This window comes from Prionailurus bengalensis, chromosome D4 (genome assembly GCF_016509475.1).
Source record: "Prionailurus bengalensis isolate Pbe53 chromosome D4, Fcat_Pben_1.1_paternal_pri, whole genome shotgun sequence".
Classification (NCBI taxonomy): Eukaryota; Metazoa; Chordata; class Mammalia; order Carnivora; family Felidae; genus Prionailurus; species Prionailurus bengalensis.
The window spans coordinates 91404172-91419466 of NC_057359.1; the positions used below are offsets into that span (position 1 = coordinate 91404172).

At 60.4% G+C, this 15295-nt stretch overlaps 1 protein-coding gene across 8 annotated transcripts in view; it reads right to left on the reverse strand.

Annotated features, from left to right (window-relative positions):
- Nucleotides 1-201: 201 nt before the first annotated feature.
- The window catches only part of VAV2 (vav guanine nucleotide exchange factor 2), a 162633-nt gene continuing 147539 nt past the window's right edge, over nucleotides 202-15295 (reverse strand). For 5 of the 8 annotated variants that reach the window (XM_043566934.1, XM_043566935.1, XM_043566932.1 and 2 more), the window contains 10 exons: nucleotides 14812-14833; nucleotides 14193-14320; nucleotides 13356-13430; nucleotides 11988-12040; nucleotides 10954-11070; nucleotides 8716-8803; nucleotides 7663-7786; nucleotides 6899-6985; nucleotides 5817-5971; nucleotides 202-2496 (listed from right to left, as the gene is read on the reverse strand). In XM_043566934.1, the coding sequence (XP_043422869.1) occupies nucleotides 2449-2496; nucleotides 5817-5971; nucleotides 6899-6985; nucleotides 7663-7786; nucleotides 8716-8803; nucleotides 10954-11070; nucleotides 11988-12040; nucleotides 13356-13430; nucleotides 14193-14320; nucleotides 14812-14833 (897 nt within the window). In that variant the 3' untranslated portion in view covers nucleotides 202-2448. The remainder of the gene's footprint in view (nucleotides 2497-5816; nucleotides 5972-6898; nucleotides 6986-7662; nucleotides 7787-8715; nucleotides 8804-10953; nucleotides 11071-11987; nucleotides 12041-13355; nucleotides 13431-14192; nucleotides 14321-14811; nucleotides 14834-15295) is intronic. The other 3 variants (XM_043566937.1, XM_043566936.1, XR_006295111.1) reach the window with 2 other exon arrangements.

Below are 15295 nucleotides of genomic sequence, written 5' to 3' on the forward strand. Positions count from 1 at the left end.
CAGCCGGGAGGAGGCGCCAGGGCAGTGGCCCTGGCATCACGATCTATTCCAGACCCACAGCCTCTTGCCTCCCCAAGGCCTCTATCTGACCCAGGCCACAGCATCCTGGGCTCACAGTGTCCGGGTGGGGCAGATTCCGCTGGACACTGACAGAAGAATCCAGCCACTCCCTCCTCCCTGGCATGAAAGGCCAGCCACTCCTGCAGAAAAGAACTTAGGTTTATTTGCAGTAAAAACCGCGGTCTGAAAAAACCTATTGGCAAATGTACAGTTTGCGTCCCACTGGGGGGTCGTCACCAGCTGTGGGACCCCCAGACCCCTGACCCGCATGCACCGGGCTCCTAAGTGTTCACAGCTAACGTCAGGCCCCGGGTCCAAAGCCCCTCCGGAGCTCGTCCTGTCTCCTGCCGAAACCCCCCACCCCTGCTTCCCAGCCTGCCCCCGGCCTGCCTCCCCTCCGGGTTCATGCAGTGCAAACCCAAACCAAACACGTTTCAAAACAAACGAAAAACAAAAACAAAACATTCACAAAAACCAGCGTTCTAAATTATGTTTTCTCAGTATCCTGCGTTGTCGTGACGCCTCGTTTCACGATAACCTCAAATATACATCATTTTCTTGCTCTTATAAAATATCTTCCTTCTTATTCACAGATATATAATGGGAGCTTTGGAAGAAATAATTACAAACTGTTTTTTCCCTTAAAAAACAAACAGGCCAACCCGGAAACAAAACAATCGGAACAAGAGAAACAAAACCCTTTTGACAACAGTAAACACGAAAGGGGCCGGCTGGGTCCGCCCCCCCCCCCCCACACACCCCCCAGGCTCGTGGCTGGGCCATCGGCAGAGGGCTGTGTGTGCAAAGTGCTGGATGTGCCCTGACGATGGGGACTCGGGGCTGCTCTCTCCGAGGCCAACTCTCTGCTTCCCTCCCCGTGTCCCTCTGCCCCCCAGCACGATCCCGTTCACCCTCACGCCTCAAGCCTCTGCGGACCACCTTCCCTCTTCCCCTGGCTGCTGACCGTCCCTGACCCCTCCCTGCCTCCTCCCCGGGCCGGGACACTGCGCGCGTGTGAGCTAAGCCTGGAGGCCACACGGCTGACTTCAGAGGAACCCACCCCAGGGTGCAGCGGGGCAACAGCAGCCACGGCAGCAGGGGCTGGCCTTCCCCGCGCCCGGCCCTGCCCGGTCCCCGCGCCCTGCAGGGGGCAGGGCAGCTGGCCGAGGGGCAGGGGACACACAGCCCAGGTTTCACCAGCAGCTTTGGCATGGAGCTCGCAGGCAGGTGGCGCCGCTAGGTCTCGTGCAACATCCAGGCCGAGGGAGGGAGAGGGTCTGGACGAGACAGCCAGAGGTCAAAGGCCAGGGGGAGTCAGGAGGGGGAGTTGGGGGGTACGGGGGCCCCCCCCAAGAGCACTTATTTCGAGCTGGCCACAGGCCCAGTTCGGGGCGGCAGGAGGAAGTCTCGCAAGGGCCGGTACCGGCACCGGTGGGGAGGCTGGGAGGCCCCTCAGGAACCACCCCGCACGACACAGGAGACTCCGGGGTGGGGGGAGCGGGGCCGGGGGGGGGGGCTCCTTCTGCAGAGGAATGTGAACAGCAGGGACCGAGCGAGGGGAAAACTCTTGTTTTCTTCTCACCCACATGAGGGTTTACAAAAGGTGTATCCACCTGGCAGCAGGACAGGACAGACGCATTCCTGGGGTTCAGGGCAGGAACAGTACCACTGGCTGGGGAGGAGGGTCGACCCCTTCATCGTTCGCTCAGGCCCCCTCCTGAGAGAGGGAGCCCTTCCCCGGGCGGAGCCTGCACACCCCTCACGCGGAGGGCCACGAGGAGTCAAGGGGGCCCGCGCGGACCCCCCGGCCGTGCTCTCTTCTCCTGAACCTGAGCCCAGCTGGGGCTGAGCACGGGCTGCGGCAAACGGCCCGGCTCCGGTCCCTTCTGACTCTCTGGGCCCGAGGCTGCCCCCCGGGAGCGGCAGGAAGCAGGCAGGCTTATTGTCCAGGGCTGAGCAGAAGGGGCTGGGGGAAGGCCCCCTCTGCCGTCCCAGTCCTCCCCGGGAGCACCTGCGGTTCAGACCTCGGCTCCCGAATGCCGTCTCAACAGGACAGGGGCCAGGTGAGCTCCGGCCTCAGCTGTCACCCAGAGCCTGGCTCAGGACGCCCCAGGCGCTCCCTCCCCCCGGCGCTCTGGTGGTGGCCGTCACGACAGGGCTGGCCCAGCTCCCCTCTATGTACAAGTAGTGTACCCGGGACAGGCCACCGAGGGCAGACCGAAGGTGGGCCGGTTTGCGTGTAGGATTCTGAACACCCTCCCCATCCCCATGGGCTGCTGAAGACTGGAAGGTTGGCGGGCGTGTCCCCTCTGAGTCACAGAGCCAGAGACAGACTTCAGAGCCGGACTCTTCGAAGAAAATCCACGAGCCCTGTCCGTGTCGTTGTCGTCACTGGATGCCCTCCTCTTCTACATATGTTGAAGGAAACCAGCCGATCTGAAAAAGGTGGCGGGGGTCACATGAGAGAGCGTGTGCGCACGGGTCTGCGTGTGTCTGCACACGTACGTGCACGTGTCGGGGTGAGGGTCAGCAGAGGCTCCTGGAAATGGGGGATCCTTCAAGAGACTGGAGTTCGAAGCCAGGCTTACCCCAAGGGGGGGCCCCGGCAAAGACTGGGAGCCTGGGGGAGCTGCGGCCCCGGGGTAGGAATGACCCTCAAACGCGCCCGCCCCCGGCAGCTCAAGATGACATACTCTCCCTCTACCTGCCAGCCAGAAAAAAATTAAATCCTTCCCGGAGGAAAATAACATCACGCCAAGCCTCTGTTCTATACACAGGCTCGTTATTCAATCAGGACCCGGTGACAGAAAGTAGGAGAGAATGCAGGTAACGGAAACGGATTACTACCGGATTAGTAATAATCCCCCGGACAATACTATCCAAAAATGAACTTGACACAGTTCCTCACAAAAAGGAAGCAGGTCTCGCTGGAGGTACGACCGATCCCTCGGGGGACGACCAGGAGAGGGAAAACTGTCTCTTAGCATAGAACGTCCCTCGATGGGTGTTCAAGAAACAACGGCCAGAAAATCACTGTTTTTCAACCATGATAGAAAGAATTGACCAGACAAAATTCATCAGTAAGTGACAGAACTAGTAGATGAAAGTTTGATGGGGGACAGGATATTTACCTGATTTCAAAGTGTTACCCTGCAAGGTACTCATGAATAACAGTAAGTTCATGGTGGAGAAACTCAACAGATAATCGCTTTAACCAAGTCATCAAAATTAACGTCACAACAACAGGACAAACTGACCTCACATACCTCTGGATGGGACACTACAGTACTGGAAGGGATACAACACTCACGTTATGTTCCCACCAAAGATATATGACCTCAACCTCATCATGAAGAAAATATCAAATAAACCTAAACTGAGGGATAGCCTACAAAAATAACTGGCCTATACTCCTCAAAAAGGTCAAAGTCATATAAGACTGAGAAAGGCTGAGGAATCGTCCCAGAAGAAAGAGAGTTAAGGGCCATGGCAAGTAAATGCAATTCCTTTGGGTAGGCGAGACACGGGATAACCGGTGACATCTGAATATGGACTGTGGGTTAGAGAATCATATTCTATTAAAGGGGAATGTCCTTGATTGTAGGACACTGAAGTACTTAGGGCTTTAGTGGGGGAAAGGATAGGACTTCTATAATTTACCGTCGAATGGTTAAGAGAAAAACAAGCAGAGAGCGAAGGAGAACATAAGTGATAAATGCACAAACGACTCTTAATTGCTAACTCTGGGCACAAAGAGCTACAGCAACTTTTCTTTAAGCTTGAAACTGTATCCAAACAAATTAGAGGGGCGCCTGGGTGGCTCAGTCGGTTAAGTGTCTGACTTCAGCTCAGGTCATGATCTCACGGTTCATGAGTTCAAGTCCCACGTCGGGCTCTGCCCTGATAGCTCGGAGCCTGCTTGGGATTCTCTCTTTCTTTCTTTCTCCCTCTCCCTGTGTCCCTCACCCACCTAAAATAAATAAACTTAGAAAAAAATTGTAAACATTTCCTAATAAGAACATTGAAAAAAAGGAAGTAGAAGAAAGAGGTGCTCGGATTCCACAAAAACTGAGAATTTATTAGTAGCAGACTCACCCTAGAAAACATACTTAGAAGAAGGAATTTCAGGCAGCAGGAACATGCTTTTGGGTGGAAATACAGCAAAGCAGGAAAGAATGGGGAGCCTGGGGCAAGGTAAACAGGTGGGAACTCTAAACGAAACTGACTGCTTAAAACAAAAATAATGTCTAATGGGACTAAAAAAATATGTAGAATTAAGATACACGACAACACCTGTACCAAATTTGGGAGGGGATGAGTACAGTCAGAAGTTGTAAGGTCCTTGCATTATCTGGGAAGCAGTAAAAGTATTAATTTAAAATAGTCTCTCAGAAGTCAGAGTGCACACTGTAATCCCTGAGTAACCATTCAAGTAATAGGAAAAGAATGTGTAACTCACCAACCAAGGAGGCAGGAAGTGGAATAGAAAAAAAAATTGCTGACAATTCAAAAGTAGGCAAAAAGAAGGAGAAGAGGAGGAGGAGGAGGCAGAAGAAGAAAAAAAAAAGAAGAAAAAGAAGAAATGGATGTGACAAATAGAAAATAAACAGAAAGATGATGGATTTAAATCTTTGCTCAGTAATTACATTAAATGTAAATGGGCTAATGCTCTTATTAAAAGGCAGAGATGGTCAGATCAGACTGGCTTTAAAATATGTGTAACATAACCTCTTATCTTATCTCTACCTTGAATTTAAGAATACAGAAAAGTTGAAAGTAAAGCATGAGAGAGTGAAGTCTGCCACGCAAAACATTAACTCCTTCCAAACAAGCTGGGCTGCTCAAAGAGCAGACAAAGTAGACTTGGAAGCAAGGACTGCCAGGGACAAAAAGAATCATTTCATAATGGGGCCAAAGCAACAGGAATATCTAGTCACACTCTAAACCGGTAGTTCTGAATCACCTGGGAAACTGCTTTACCCATGATCTGGGTGAGGAGGACCTAAGTATACAGCCCCAGGAGCCTCCAATGTTGGTGCCCCTAGGGCCACTTTGAAAACCAGTGGTTCGGCCCTCTAGGTCAGCACCTAGGACTCGGTGGCCTCATGCTTCTGAAGGGCTGTCGGGGGGAAAATGGATCTGACCCGAGGCCTCCGAGGGGCAGACAACACGCTCGGTGGAAGCAGACCAGCTCCACCACCTGACAATGGAATGATGAGCCATGGGAGCCAAGGCAGGCAAACCCTGCACAGCCCGGTGTGCCTGCCAAGGGCAGCTGCCCCACGCGAGCTCCAGGACCCTACTGGGTGAGTGCTGACGAACCCGGTCAAAGCCAGGGGGTCCAGAAGGGGTACGGGAATAAGGGGCCATGGAATGCTGCAAAGTCATGGGGTAGACAGGGAAGGGCGTCCTCAGGTAGAGTGGGGTGGGAACACAGTGTGCCCCTTCCCATCTCCCCACCGTGTAACGGAGGCCAGTGAGGACACCTGAGCGCCCTGCTGTGGTCCTGCGGCCTCTCTGCCTGCAAAGAGGGCTTGAGTATGTGCAGGTAATGTGGAGCGTGTGTGTAAAACACGTCCCCCTGCAGTGGCCACAACCACAGAATGGGACCGAGCACAGATATGGGGCCAGACAGGCCTGGATCCGGCTCCAACCCGGGGAGCTCGGGTCTATGGCTCAGAGGGGGCGTCACAGTGCCGGGGCAGGTACGCTGAGGTGCCAGCCTGCCCCAACCTGGCCCGGGCTGAGCCGCTTACCCGTCCGTTGGCCTCGCCCTTCCACCAGCCCTGGTCCCCGCCAATGCGGCTATATATCTTCACCAGGTCGCCTTCCCGCAGTGAGAGCTCACGCATATCCCGGGCAGCAAAGTTGTACCTGGCCACGGCCGTGCCGATGACGCGGGGTGTGAACACTGTTGGGAGAGATGGGCAGGGTCACACAGCCGGCGGGGGAGGGGGGCCAGCTTGGTCCCCCCGGTGCCCGGCCCCGTGCCCAGAGAGGAGGGCTGTCCGGCAGAAAGGCTCTGAAGGGACAGGCTATTCTCCAATTGCACCCAGACCTGCAGGCCATGGCCCACGCGACCCTCCCGTGAAGGCACTCACGCCGAGTCACAGCCAACAAATGTGACCGTGGGCTCAGAGCAGATGCTCAGGTTCTGATCACTACGACTCGCGTGGGCCCCACCCCTGCAAGCCCGGTGCACGAGTGTCACCTGCCCAGTGGTCACTCAGCTGACCCAGCCTGCGTGCTGACGGAGCACCTGGGGCCAGACCCCAGGGTGCCAGTGCCTGGCTTCCAGGTCCTCAAACCAAACTGGACACGGGGCTGGGCCAGCTCGGCTGGGGACCCAGGAGTCCTGGTGGGCAGGGGACAATGACCGTGGTGGAGGGGACAGACGCAGCGGCCAGGGAAGGGCTCTGACTCTGGCAGCGGAGGGCCAAGCAGTCGGGCCCAGCTGAGACCCAGTCCCCCTGTCTCCAGGGCCCGCCCGGGGGGGTCCGCCGGTGTGATCCCTCAGTCAACCTGGGGGCGACCACCCGGCTCTCCGCCGCTACCAGAGGCAAAGCCCTCAGCGAGCGAGGGGGGGGTAGGGGGTGACAAGCTGGGGGGTGGCCGTCGGGGTGAGCGCGTGAGAGAGGTGACGGCGGTGAGGAGGGTGGCACCGAGCCTGACCGCGTCCTCCGCCCTGTCCCCGCCGGCCAGGCCGTCCCTTCCCTGTGCCTGTGCCCTCGGCCCTGTCCCGTGCCGGGCTACGGGCAGCTGCGGACGCCTTCCGGCGGGGGCCGCGGGCCGGCGGGCGGCAGGCCGGGCCCCCCCACGCCCCGGGCACCAGCGGTACCTGACCAGAAGGGAGCGGAGGAGCCCTGGGAGGCAAAGCTGAGGCCCTGAGGACTGAGAAAAGAAAAGTTGTAGGAGGCGCAGGAAGCTGCAAAGAGGCGAGAGAGAACGTGAAAGGGGCACGCAAGGCAGAGCGCAGGGGTGCGGGGCCAGGCCTGCCGGGCGGGGCTGCCCCTCCCGCCACCTCTCCGTGCCTGTTGCCTGGACAACACGGGACCCCCTCCCGGCGGGCGGGCAGGCTCCGGCGTGTCTGAAGCCACCTGTCCGGCACTCAGTAGGTGCGCACTCAAGGGCCCGTCATGGGCGGGACTTCAAACACGCTGGGCCCACCCTGCCTCTAACTCCAGGTGGCCTCAAGCAAGACGCTGCCCTGTCCCCGTGGAGTCCTGCCCGCAAACGAGGTGTCAGATCTGGCTCCCTCCCAGTGAGGACCCTGGGGGGGCTGGGGGTCAGGGAGGGATCTGAGCGCAGGTGGGACCTGCCCCGTTCTCACCCCCTGCCGACCCCCGGGCAAGGGCGCCAGGACAGGGAGCAGCAGTCCAGAGCTGGCACTCCCTACCCGTCACAGGGACCAGGAGGACACCCTGGCTCGGGGGGGTGCTTGTGATGGGCTGGGGGGGGGGGGCGCGCCTGGGCCAGTGGCTTGGGTCCCCCGGGAAAGCCTTCCTCGAGGGCAGGTGGGCAGCGAAAGCCAGGGCCGTGGGAAGCGGGCAGAACGGACACCTCCGGGTGAGCACCGGTGTGCCGGGCGGGTGCGGGCGTTACCTGGGGACCGGCTGGAGGCCCTGGAGGCCGCGCGCTCCCGTGACTTGTAGGGGTACTTGAGCGTGGTGTCCAGCTGCTTGAAGCTCTCCTTGAGCGAGTGGCACTGATAGTACTCCACCAGCTCCTACGGGACACATGTGCTCACCGCCGTGGTCACCGCCTCCAGGCAGTCCTCCCAGGCGCCCTGGCCTCCCTCTCCCGCCTCGGTTTCACTTGGGGGACTTGTGTTCTTGGCCCCCCGAGAGCTCCCCACTCCTGCTCTCGGCCCAGCACGCCGCCCAGGGTGGGCAGTCAGAATCCGAGGGGCCCCTGAGCCAGTAGCTTCCCTCCAGCTGTTGCTACAGGAAAGCCAGGGGGCCGACGCGGAGGATGGCGCCGGGATGCCCCAACAGCAGGGAAGGGCTTCCAGAAAGAACAGCACGCGCCAGAGACCGAATGCCCTACGATTACCGGCGTGGGGAGGAGAGGGCTGTGCCAACGGGGAAGTCTACCTCGCGGAAAGTATGCGAACGTCATGGGCAACAGTTCTGTTTCAAAACTGTAGATACGAGCCACACCCCAGCCATTGTGACAGGTCGAGGGGCCTCCCCTGAATGCGAACACGGGGTTTTGGGCGGGGCAACTGGGGATACGTTTCTCTACTTTGTGCTTTTCTGTGGCCACAGCGGCCTTGTCTGAGAGCTCAGGTCATTTAGGAAAGACACAATAGGCCTAATTTAAAAATCACGTTAAGAACTGTGCCTTGGGGCGCCTGGGGGCCGGGCTGCGGGGCTAGGTGCTGGGGGGGGGGGGGGTGGCTGCAGTGATGCACGGCAGGCCAGGCCAGGCCCTCCCCTCACTGTGCACCGTGGTGAACCCACCGGGCCCTCTGGGGGCAGAAGCCTCAACGCAGGGGCCGTGACCTAACTGCCCCAAGGTGCCCTCCAAACCCACTTCCCTGGATCTTCCCTGGTGGCGGGCAAGTGCAGCCTACAGAGGCCATGGCGGCAGTGGGGCACCCGGGCCCTCCCACGACCCTGCAGGTCAGGCCGAGGGAGCCACGGGATCACCTACCAAGAGGCTTTCAAACTTCTTCGCTTCTGTAATGTGGATCCAACTGTCTTTCTCGACCACCTTGATGTGCTTCACTTCATCATTGAACCTGGGCAAACGCGTGGGCCTTGGGGTCACCACTCGGGCCACGTGGCCCCCGGCCCCCGGGGGTCCAGGCTTATTACCTGTCTGCCCTCGCCTTCTCACCCCCAGCCCCCGGCCCTTCTGGCCCACGCCCTCCTGGGCCTCTCCAGGGTCAGCCAGCAGGGTCTCAGGCCCCGTCCAGCCCACGGGGGCCTCCTGTCCTGGGATTCTGCTCATCCCCCTCTCTGCACGGGGGACGTCATCCTTCTCCCTGTTTCCCCGTCGCCTGGCGAGGCCTTCACGGCTTGGTTTATAAAGCCAAAGGTCTGACCATGGCCCCCTGAGGCCCCAGGGGAGCAGCCCGCCCAGTTCCGACGCCACCTAACATTGTCCTCTGCACCCTCCACTCCAGCCGACGGGCATCCCCAGACAGGCCACACGCACGCCCGCCAGAGCTGCCCCTCTGCCGGGAAGGCCCACCCTCCCACCATCCTCCCCTCCTGAGCTCGAGTCCTCAGGTCTCAGTTCCAATGTGACCCTGTCGGAGAGCCTCCCTTCCCCGCCAAACACCACTCCAGACGAAGGCATCACGGGAAAAGGAAACACACCAACACTTCTACAGATGCAAAAGTCCTCGGCAAACCGAATCTCTCCCCACGCGTACGTCTATCTAACCCGAACAGTTAAAAGGACCTCACACCACAGCCACATGGGACCCTCCAAGAATGCAAGGCCGGTTTCACAACCGGAAATCAGCTAGTGGCATAAACAACCGGCAAATAATCAGGTGCCGGCTGCCCAGCATCCTCTCCCGAGGGGCCTCCGCCCGCTGCCCACTGTTTCTCAAGGGTTCAAAGTCGGCCGTGCACGCTCACCGCACCCCAACTCCTTGGGCCGGTCTCAGCGCCAGGGGGAGCCCTGCAGGCCGGCCACACGGAAGGTGCCAGGTGAACTCCTATCACTCCTATCTGGCGAGTGATATCTCTGTCACTTCCACCACAGACCTGCCACACGGTCCACACCCCACTTCCTCCCAGGGCCCTGCTGAGGCCGTCACAGCCCCACCGCACAGTCACACCTCGCGAGGCTCCCCTTGGCCACCGCGGTGCACGGCAACCTCAGCTGGGGAGCAGGCCCTGCCTAGCGGGTGGCCTGGGCCGTGTCCGCCTGTTTCACCGGACGTCTGTCCCTCCCCACGCCGGTCTTCCTTGTTCTCTGTAGAGCCAGCGTGCTGGTTTCCGGCTCCAAGCATTTGTGGAAAGGCTGGGGCAGATTCCGACCTCTAGCAATCCCACCTCTGGGGGCCCTCAGCGCCCGTCTGCACAGGGGGACCCCGGCCCTGGATGAGCACGGGTCCCCACCCACCGTCCTCTCTTGGATTTGGAACAGGGGAGGGGCATTCTCGCACAGGCACATGCACACAGGCGTGGTGGCCGACCGCGTGTGAGGGCTGTGCCCTCAGGCCGGGCTCTCGGCCCCCACTGGGTCCAGGTGCAGAGGAAGGGGCTTGCTAACACTGGGGTGTGAGGCTGGGAGGGGCCTGCCCCTGGACACAGGCCACCCTCTGGGGCAGCACACAAAGGAGACTGGACCTTGGGCATCACCACGGCAGACAGACCCCTCTATTTGCTGGCCTGTGGGCTGTCGGGGGCCTGACCAAGATGCCCATCTCGTGGGCGTCCTAGGCCGAAGGTGGCCGCCCACCGGTCAGATTCCATCTGTTGAGGGGGCGGTGGCACGGTGCACGAGGGGGCGGCCGCTGGGCAGGAGGACACCCAGGCCAAAGGCCAAGGCCACAGGTCGCAGCGGTGTGACCTTCCCCTTCCCCCGAAGCCCACTGGTGCCGGGAGGTCCCTGACCTCGTGTGGCATCCCTGCCCCGGCCCCGTCCCACTCTGCACCTGAGCCCGCGTGGTCCCCGCAACCCGAACAACGGGGGACTGAGCCCACGGGGTGGCTTTGGGCGGGACGTTTTCATTCATGTCCTGGGCCAGCCACGTTGCGCAGACCCACAGACACTCTCCCGTCTCTAAAGTGTCCTGCTTTGGGCAATACGGTCCATGGCCACTCCCAAACCCAAAGAGCACAGGACCTAGAGGGACGTGGGCTCCGTGGTCCAGAGTGGCCCCGGGGCGGGTCGGGGGGGAGGTCTCCCTGACCCCGGGCCACCGCGTACTTGATGCTTATGGCAAAGCGCTCCGCCTCGGCCGGCCGCTCCCTGATCAGGTAGGTCCCGCTGGCGTGCGATTTCAGCAGGTTGTCTGTCTGCTGTCTCTCCATGTTGCCTGCGAACCTGGCGGGTGGGAGGAAGTGGATGATTAACACCGGGACAGCTGAGGACGCCCAGGCCTCGGCGACCGCGCTGACCTGCATAAGGAGCCGTCCGGGGACGAGGCTGAGCCCCTGCAGGAGGGGCTGGCGAGGGGGGGATCTCCGGACCCCAGACCTCAGCCCGGCCCCAAGGGCTTTGCCGCAGAACCCGGCCTGCAAGAGGCGTGCGACGCAGCACGTGCATTGGAGCGCATTTCTGGGTTTTCGCCGTTGACAACGCGGTAACACATAAAAGCTCACGTGTGGGGTGGACCCGCGGCATCTCCGACGTGGACGGGGAGGCCAAGCCCACGTGCAGAGGCCGGGACACCAAGCACGCAAGCGTCACGCTGCTGGGCCCGTGGGGCGAGCCCCGAATGCAAATCCCAAGGCCAGATGCTCCCGGGGTAGGAGTTTGCCCGCCGCTCTGGGGCCACCACAGGGCGCAAAGCACAGGGACCTACTACCACCGAGGCCGCCCCGGGGCGCCCAGTGGGCAGAGCGATAAAAGCTGGACCCCGAGTCCGACCGGGGTCTGTGCCCCAATCCTAGAAAACCCGGCTTCGTGCTTTTGTCCGTCCAAACGGCCCCACTGTTCTCCTGGAGCGGCAACATGGATCAGCGTGCAATTGTCAATAGCCTTAAATACGCCGCTTTCGTAGAGTTTCTACGACGAAGCGCCATTAAACTCACATTAAAAAAAAAAAAAAAAAAAAAAAAGCTTCGTTCTCCCCGTGACCTCTTTTAGCCGATAGGAACACCTGTCCTGGGGAACAGAAGACCCCTGCCCCCCGCCAGGCTCCCAGAGACACACAGCCAGAGAGGGCTCAGCCGCCCTGGGGCCCCGCGTCCCAGCCTGCTCGCGGGCAGGGGGGAGGGCACCGCGGCTGACCCACTCACCAGGGGTATTCCGTGTAGTCGATCTCCCGGGAGGGCGGGCGGCTGGCGGGCGGCTGGCAGGAGAGGACATACACGTTAACGTCCCCCCAGGGGCTGCCCCGAGTGGGGCCAGAGGGGGCTTGTCATCAGTGACCCGACCCTCGAGCCCAAGCACTGGCTACCAGGGCGTCTGTGGACTCAGCCCTGGAGCTACTGGATGGGGACGTCCCTAAGGGCAGCAGCCGGGACTCGCGGTCCCTGAGTAGATGCTCAGGGGGTTTGACTGACTGATGAGACTGAACGAACGGCAACCAACCCACAAGGCACTTATCCCCCAGGGAAGGGGTGACCAAAGACCGCAGGAATTTCAGAGCAGTGACAGGGGGTACAGCCTACAGCCGAGTTCTCTGCCACAGATGGGTTCACAGCCCCAAAGGCATCCAGGCGGCAGGCCACACGCAGGCCGGGCAGCCCGAGACCCCACGCCTGGCCTCCCCTCACCGTGCCACAGGCTGGGCAAGGCCCTTCACCACGCAGATGGGGAAACTGAGGCCCCGGGCAGGGCCTGAAGGCTGTAGCAGGGCTCCTGTGCTGTCTGGGACCCGCCTCCTGCTCCCTCTGGAGAAAGTTCCCTCTTGTACTTTTAAATGCCTTTGGCGGGGGGCGGGGGGGGGGGGCGTCTGGGGGGGCTCAGTCAGTTCAGTGTCCGACTCCTGATTTCAGCTCAGGTCATGATCCCAGGGTTGTGGGATCGAGCCCCGCGTCCGGCTCCATGCTGAGCCTGGAACCTGCCTAAGATTCTCTGCCCCCTCCCCCACTTGCTCTCTCTCTCTCTCTCTCTCTCTAAAGATAAATAAAATGAATGAATGAATGAATGAATGAATGAAGTGCCCTCTTGGGGGGGTGGGTGGAAGTAATTAAATTATTCAAGGCTGACTGTGTGATGTCTTCTGTAGCAGAGGAAGGCTTGGTCCACAGTACTCGGCCGAAAGAAAGGCCATACTGCCTTTTTTCTAAACACCCTAAAGTCTGGCTCTGAATTCTGACGTCTGCGGGGCTGTGCAATGGTCCCAGAAGACGTACAGAGTGCCCAAAATTTGGAGAAAGGTAACCTTCTTGGTCTTCTGTCCATTACGACTGCTGCTGAAATGCCCGTTTCTGTGTTTCTAAAACCACAAGAAATGCAGCACCCAACCCCCTGCCCCTGCCCCCCCCCCCATCCATCCATCTGCTCTCCGGGCCCAGTCGTCAGCTCTGGGGATCAGCTCACAACAGCCACTTAGCAAGGGCGTCCTGAACGAGCCCAGACGCTCCGAGTGAGGAGACAGCCCACAGAGCCCCCAGGCTCCTGGCCACTGAGTTCCAGAAGCTTCTGTGCAAAGTGCTCACCCTTCCATCCACGGGGCAGGGCTTCACGGACGAGCTAGGAAAGTAGCCTGACTTTCTGGTCTGCACCAGCCGACCCTGGAAGGAGACAGACGATGGGGGCCGGGCCTGGCCGGCGGGAGTGCATGGGGTGGGCCGCTTAGGACTGGGCGAGGACAGTTCCCAAGAAGACCGTGCGTTGGTACCACTTCCTGCCGTAGCCTCAGCTGACCTTATGACCGTCAGGCAGGAAGGCGTTGGTGTCCCCACTTCACAGATGGGAATGCTGAGGCCCGGGGTTGGGGCTAGACCCCCACCCCCAGCTCTCTGCTCTACAAGGGTGTTTCTACACGGAAGGGGCGTGTGGACCGGTGGAAGGCAGACGCTGCCTGGGAGGGTCTACAGGGGCCGGGGCTCGGCCTTCGCTCTCCCCTCTGCCCGGGACAGCCTCTCATGGTCCTCCAGGCAGCTGCGCCTCACCCCCCCTCCCCCATCACCTCAGCAAAGCCCGTCTGCAAGGCTACCCAGAACCGATGGCTCTGGTGACACACGGGGCAGGGAACCGGGCAGCTGGGGTCAGAGTGGGACAGAGACTTTATATCACAGACACCCTTCTGCACCTTCCGAATCTCCAGTTCTGTGAAGGCTCGGTCTAGTACAACAAATTCATAAGTAAGTATGTAGTGACAAGGACCATCACAAAACAACGATGACGGCCAAGAGGCAACCGCAGTCCTGCCAACAGCCTACTTCCCTCTCCCCGGGACGGTCCTTCACCCCCACACCTGCCCCTCCCGGGCGACAGGACTCTGTGCATCTGCCCCAAGGGGCTTCAACCCCCTCCGGGTCCCCAGGACCCACCTCCCACCATTGAGACTCGGGGTCGCCCCTCAGCAGCTCGATCACATCACCCGTCTGGAAGGTCAGCACTGGCTTCCCAGGGGGAGCAGGGTTGCCATGGTAATTCTGCACGGCGACCATCTTGGGACCTGAGGATACAGGGCAGGAGGGGGACCCTCGCTCAGCAACTTGGTCCCGGCCGGCAGCCGGCCCATCACGGCTCCGGCCGCACCGCTCGCGAGGTCTCCCGCCCTCAACGGCTAAAAGCCACGTTCCTGTCACGCAGCACAAAGCAGGGGGAATGAGGACACGGGGCACATGGGGAACACGGCCAAGTGACAGTGGAGGTGCTGTGAGGCCCACCCTGCACAGGGAGGGGGAGGGGAAGGGGGAGGGGGTCTCCGGCTACAGCCCCTCCCTCCTGAAAGGACCCCGACCCTTCTCTGCAGCTCTGTGGCTCATCGGAACCTGATCGGAGGGATATAGTTATATACGGAGACCGGGCCTTAGAGGGAGCACACTCCCTGGGAGCCTGGAGTCCGGAAGGCTGGGCCAGGCTGGGGGAGGCTGGCAGGTCACCGTGGCCAGGCCCGGCTCCCAGAGTGACCGCTGATAGAGGGCCCGGGTCCCACAGACTCACCCGGTCCTGCTCCACAGGCGTCCTATGAGGGCAAGGACAAACCACGGTGATCAGGGAGGGCGGCCAAGCACCGCCACTCCCTGCCCCCCACACCCCCAGAGAGAAGGGTTGAGGCAGGAAGCGGGGAGGAGGTGAGGGACACATCCAGACACCCACAGGTAGATGTGACACTGGTTCACTAGGACACCCCCCCCCCCCCATTCTCACTTACACCCTCCACCATTGTGCCCCTCCACAGCCCTGGGACATCCATCCCTTCCTCTCCCATCCCTTTGCTTAATTCCCACCTCCTCCAGGAAGACTGCCCTGACCACGCCAGCCCTGGGACCTCCCTGCTCTCAGCCTGGAGCTTGTCATCTCTCTCTGGGACATGTCCTGCTGCGTGAGACTAAATGCTATGTCTTTCTTCCTCCGTGAGGGTGTTTTGTACCCCCCACAAGGCCTAGTAAGCACCCTCTAAGTGCTAGTTAATTTGACCAGATCC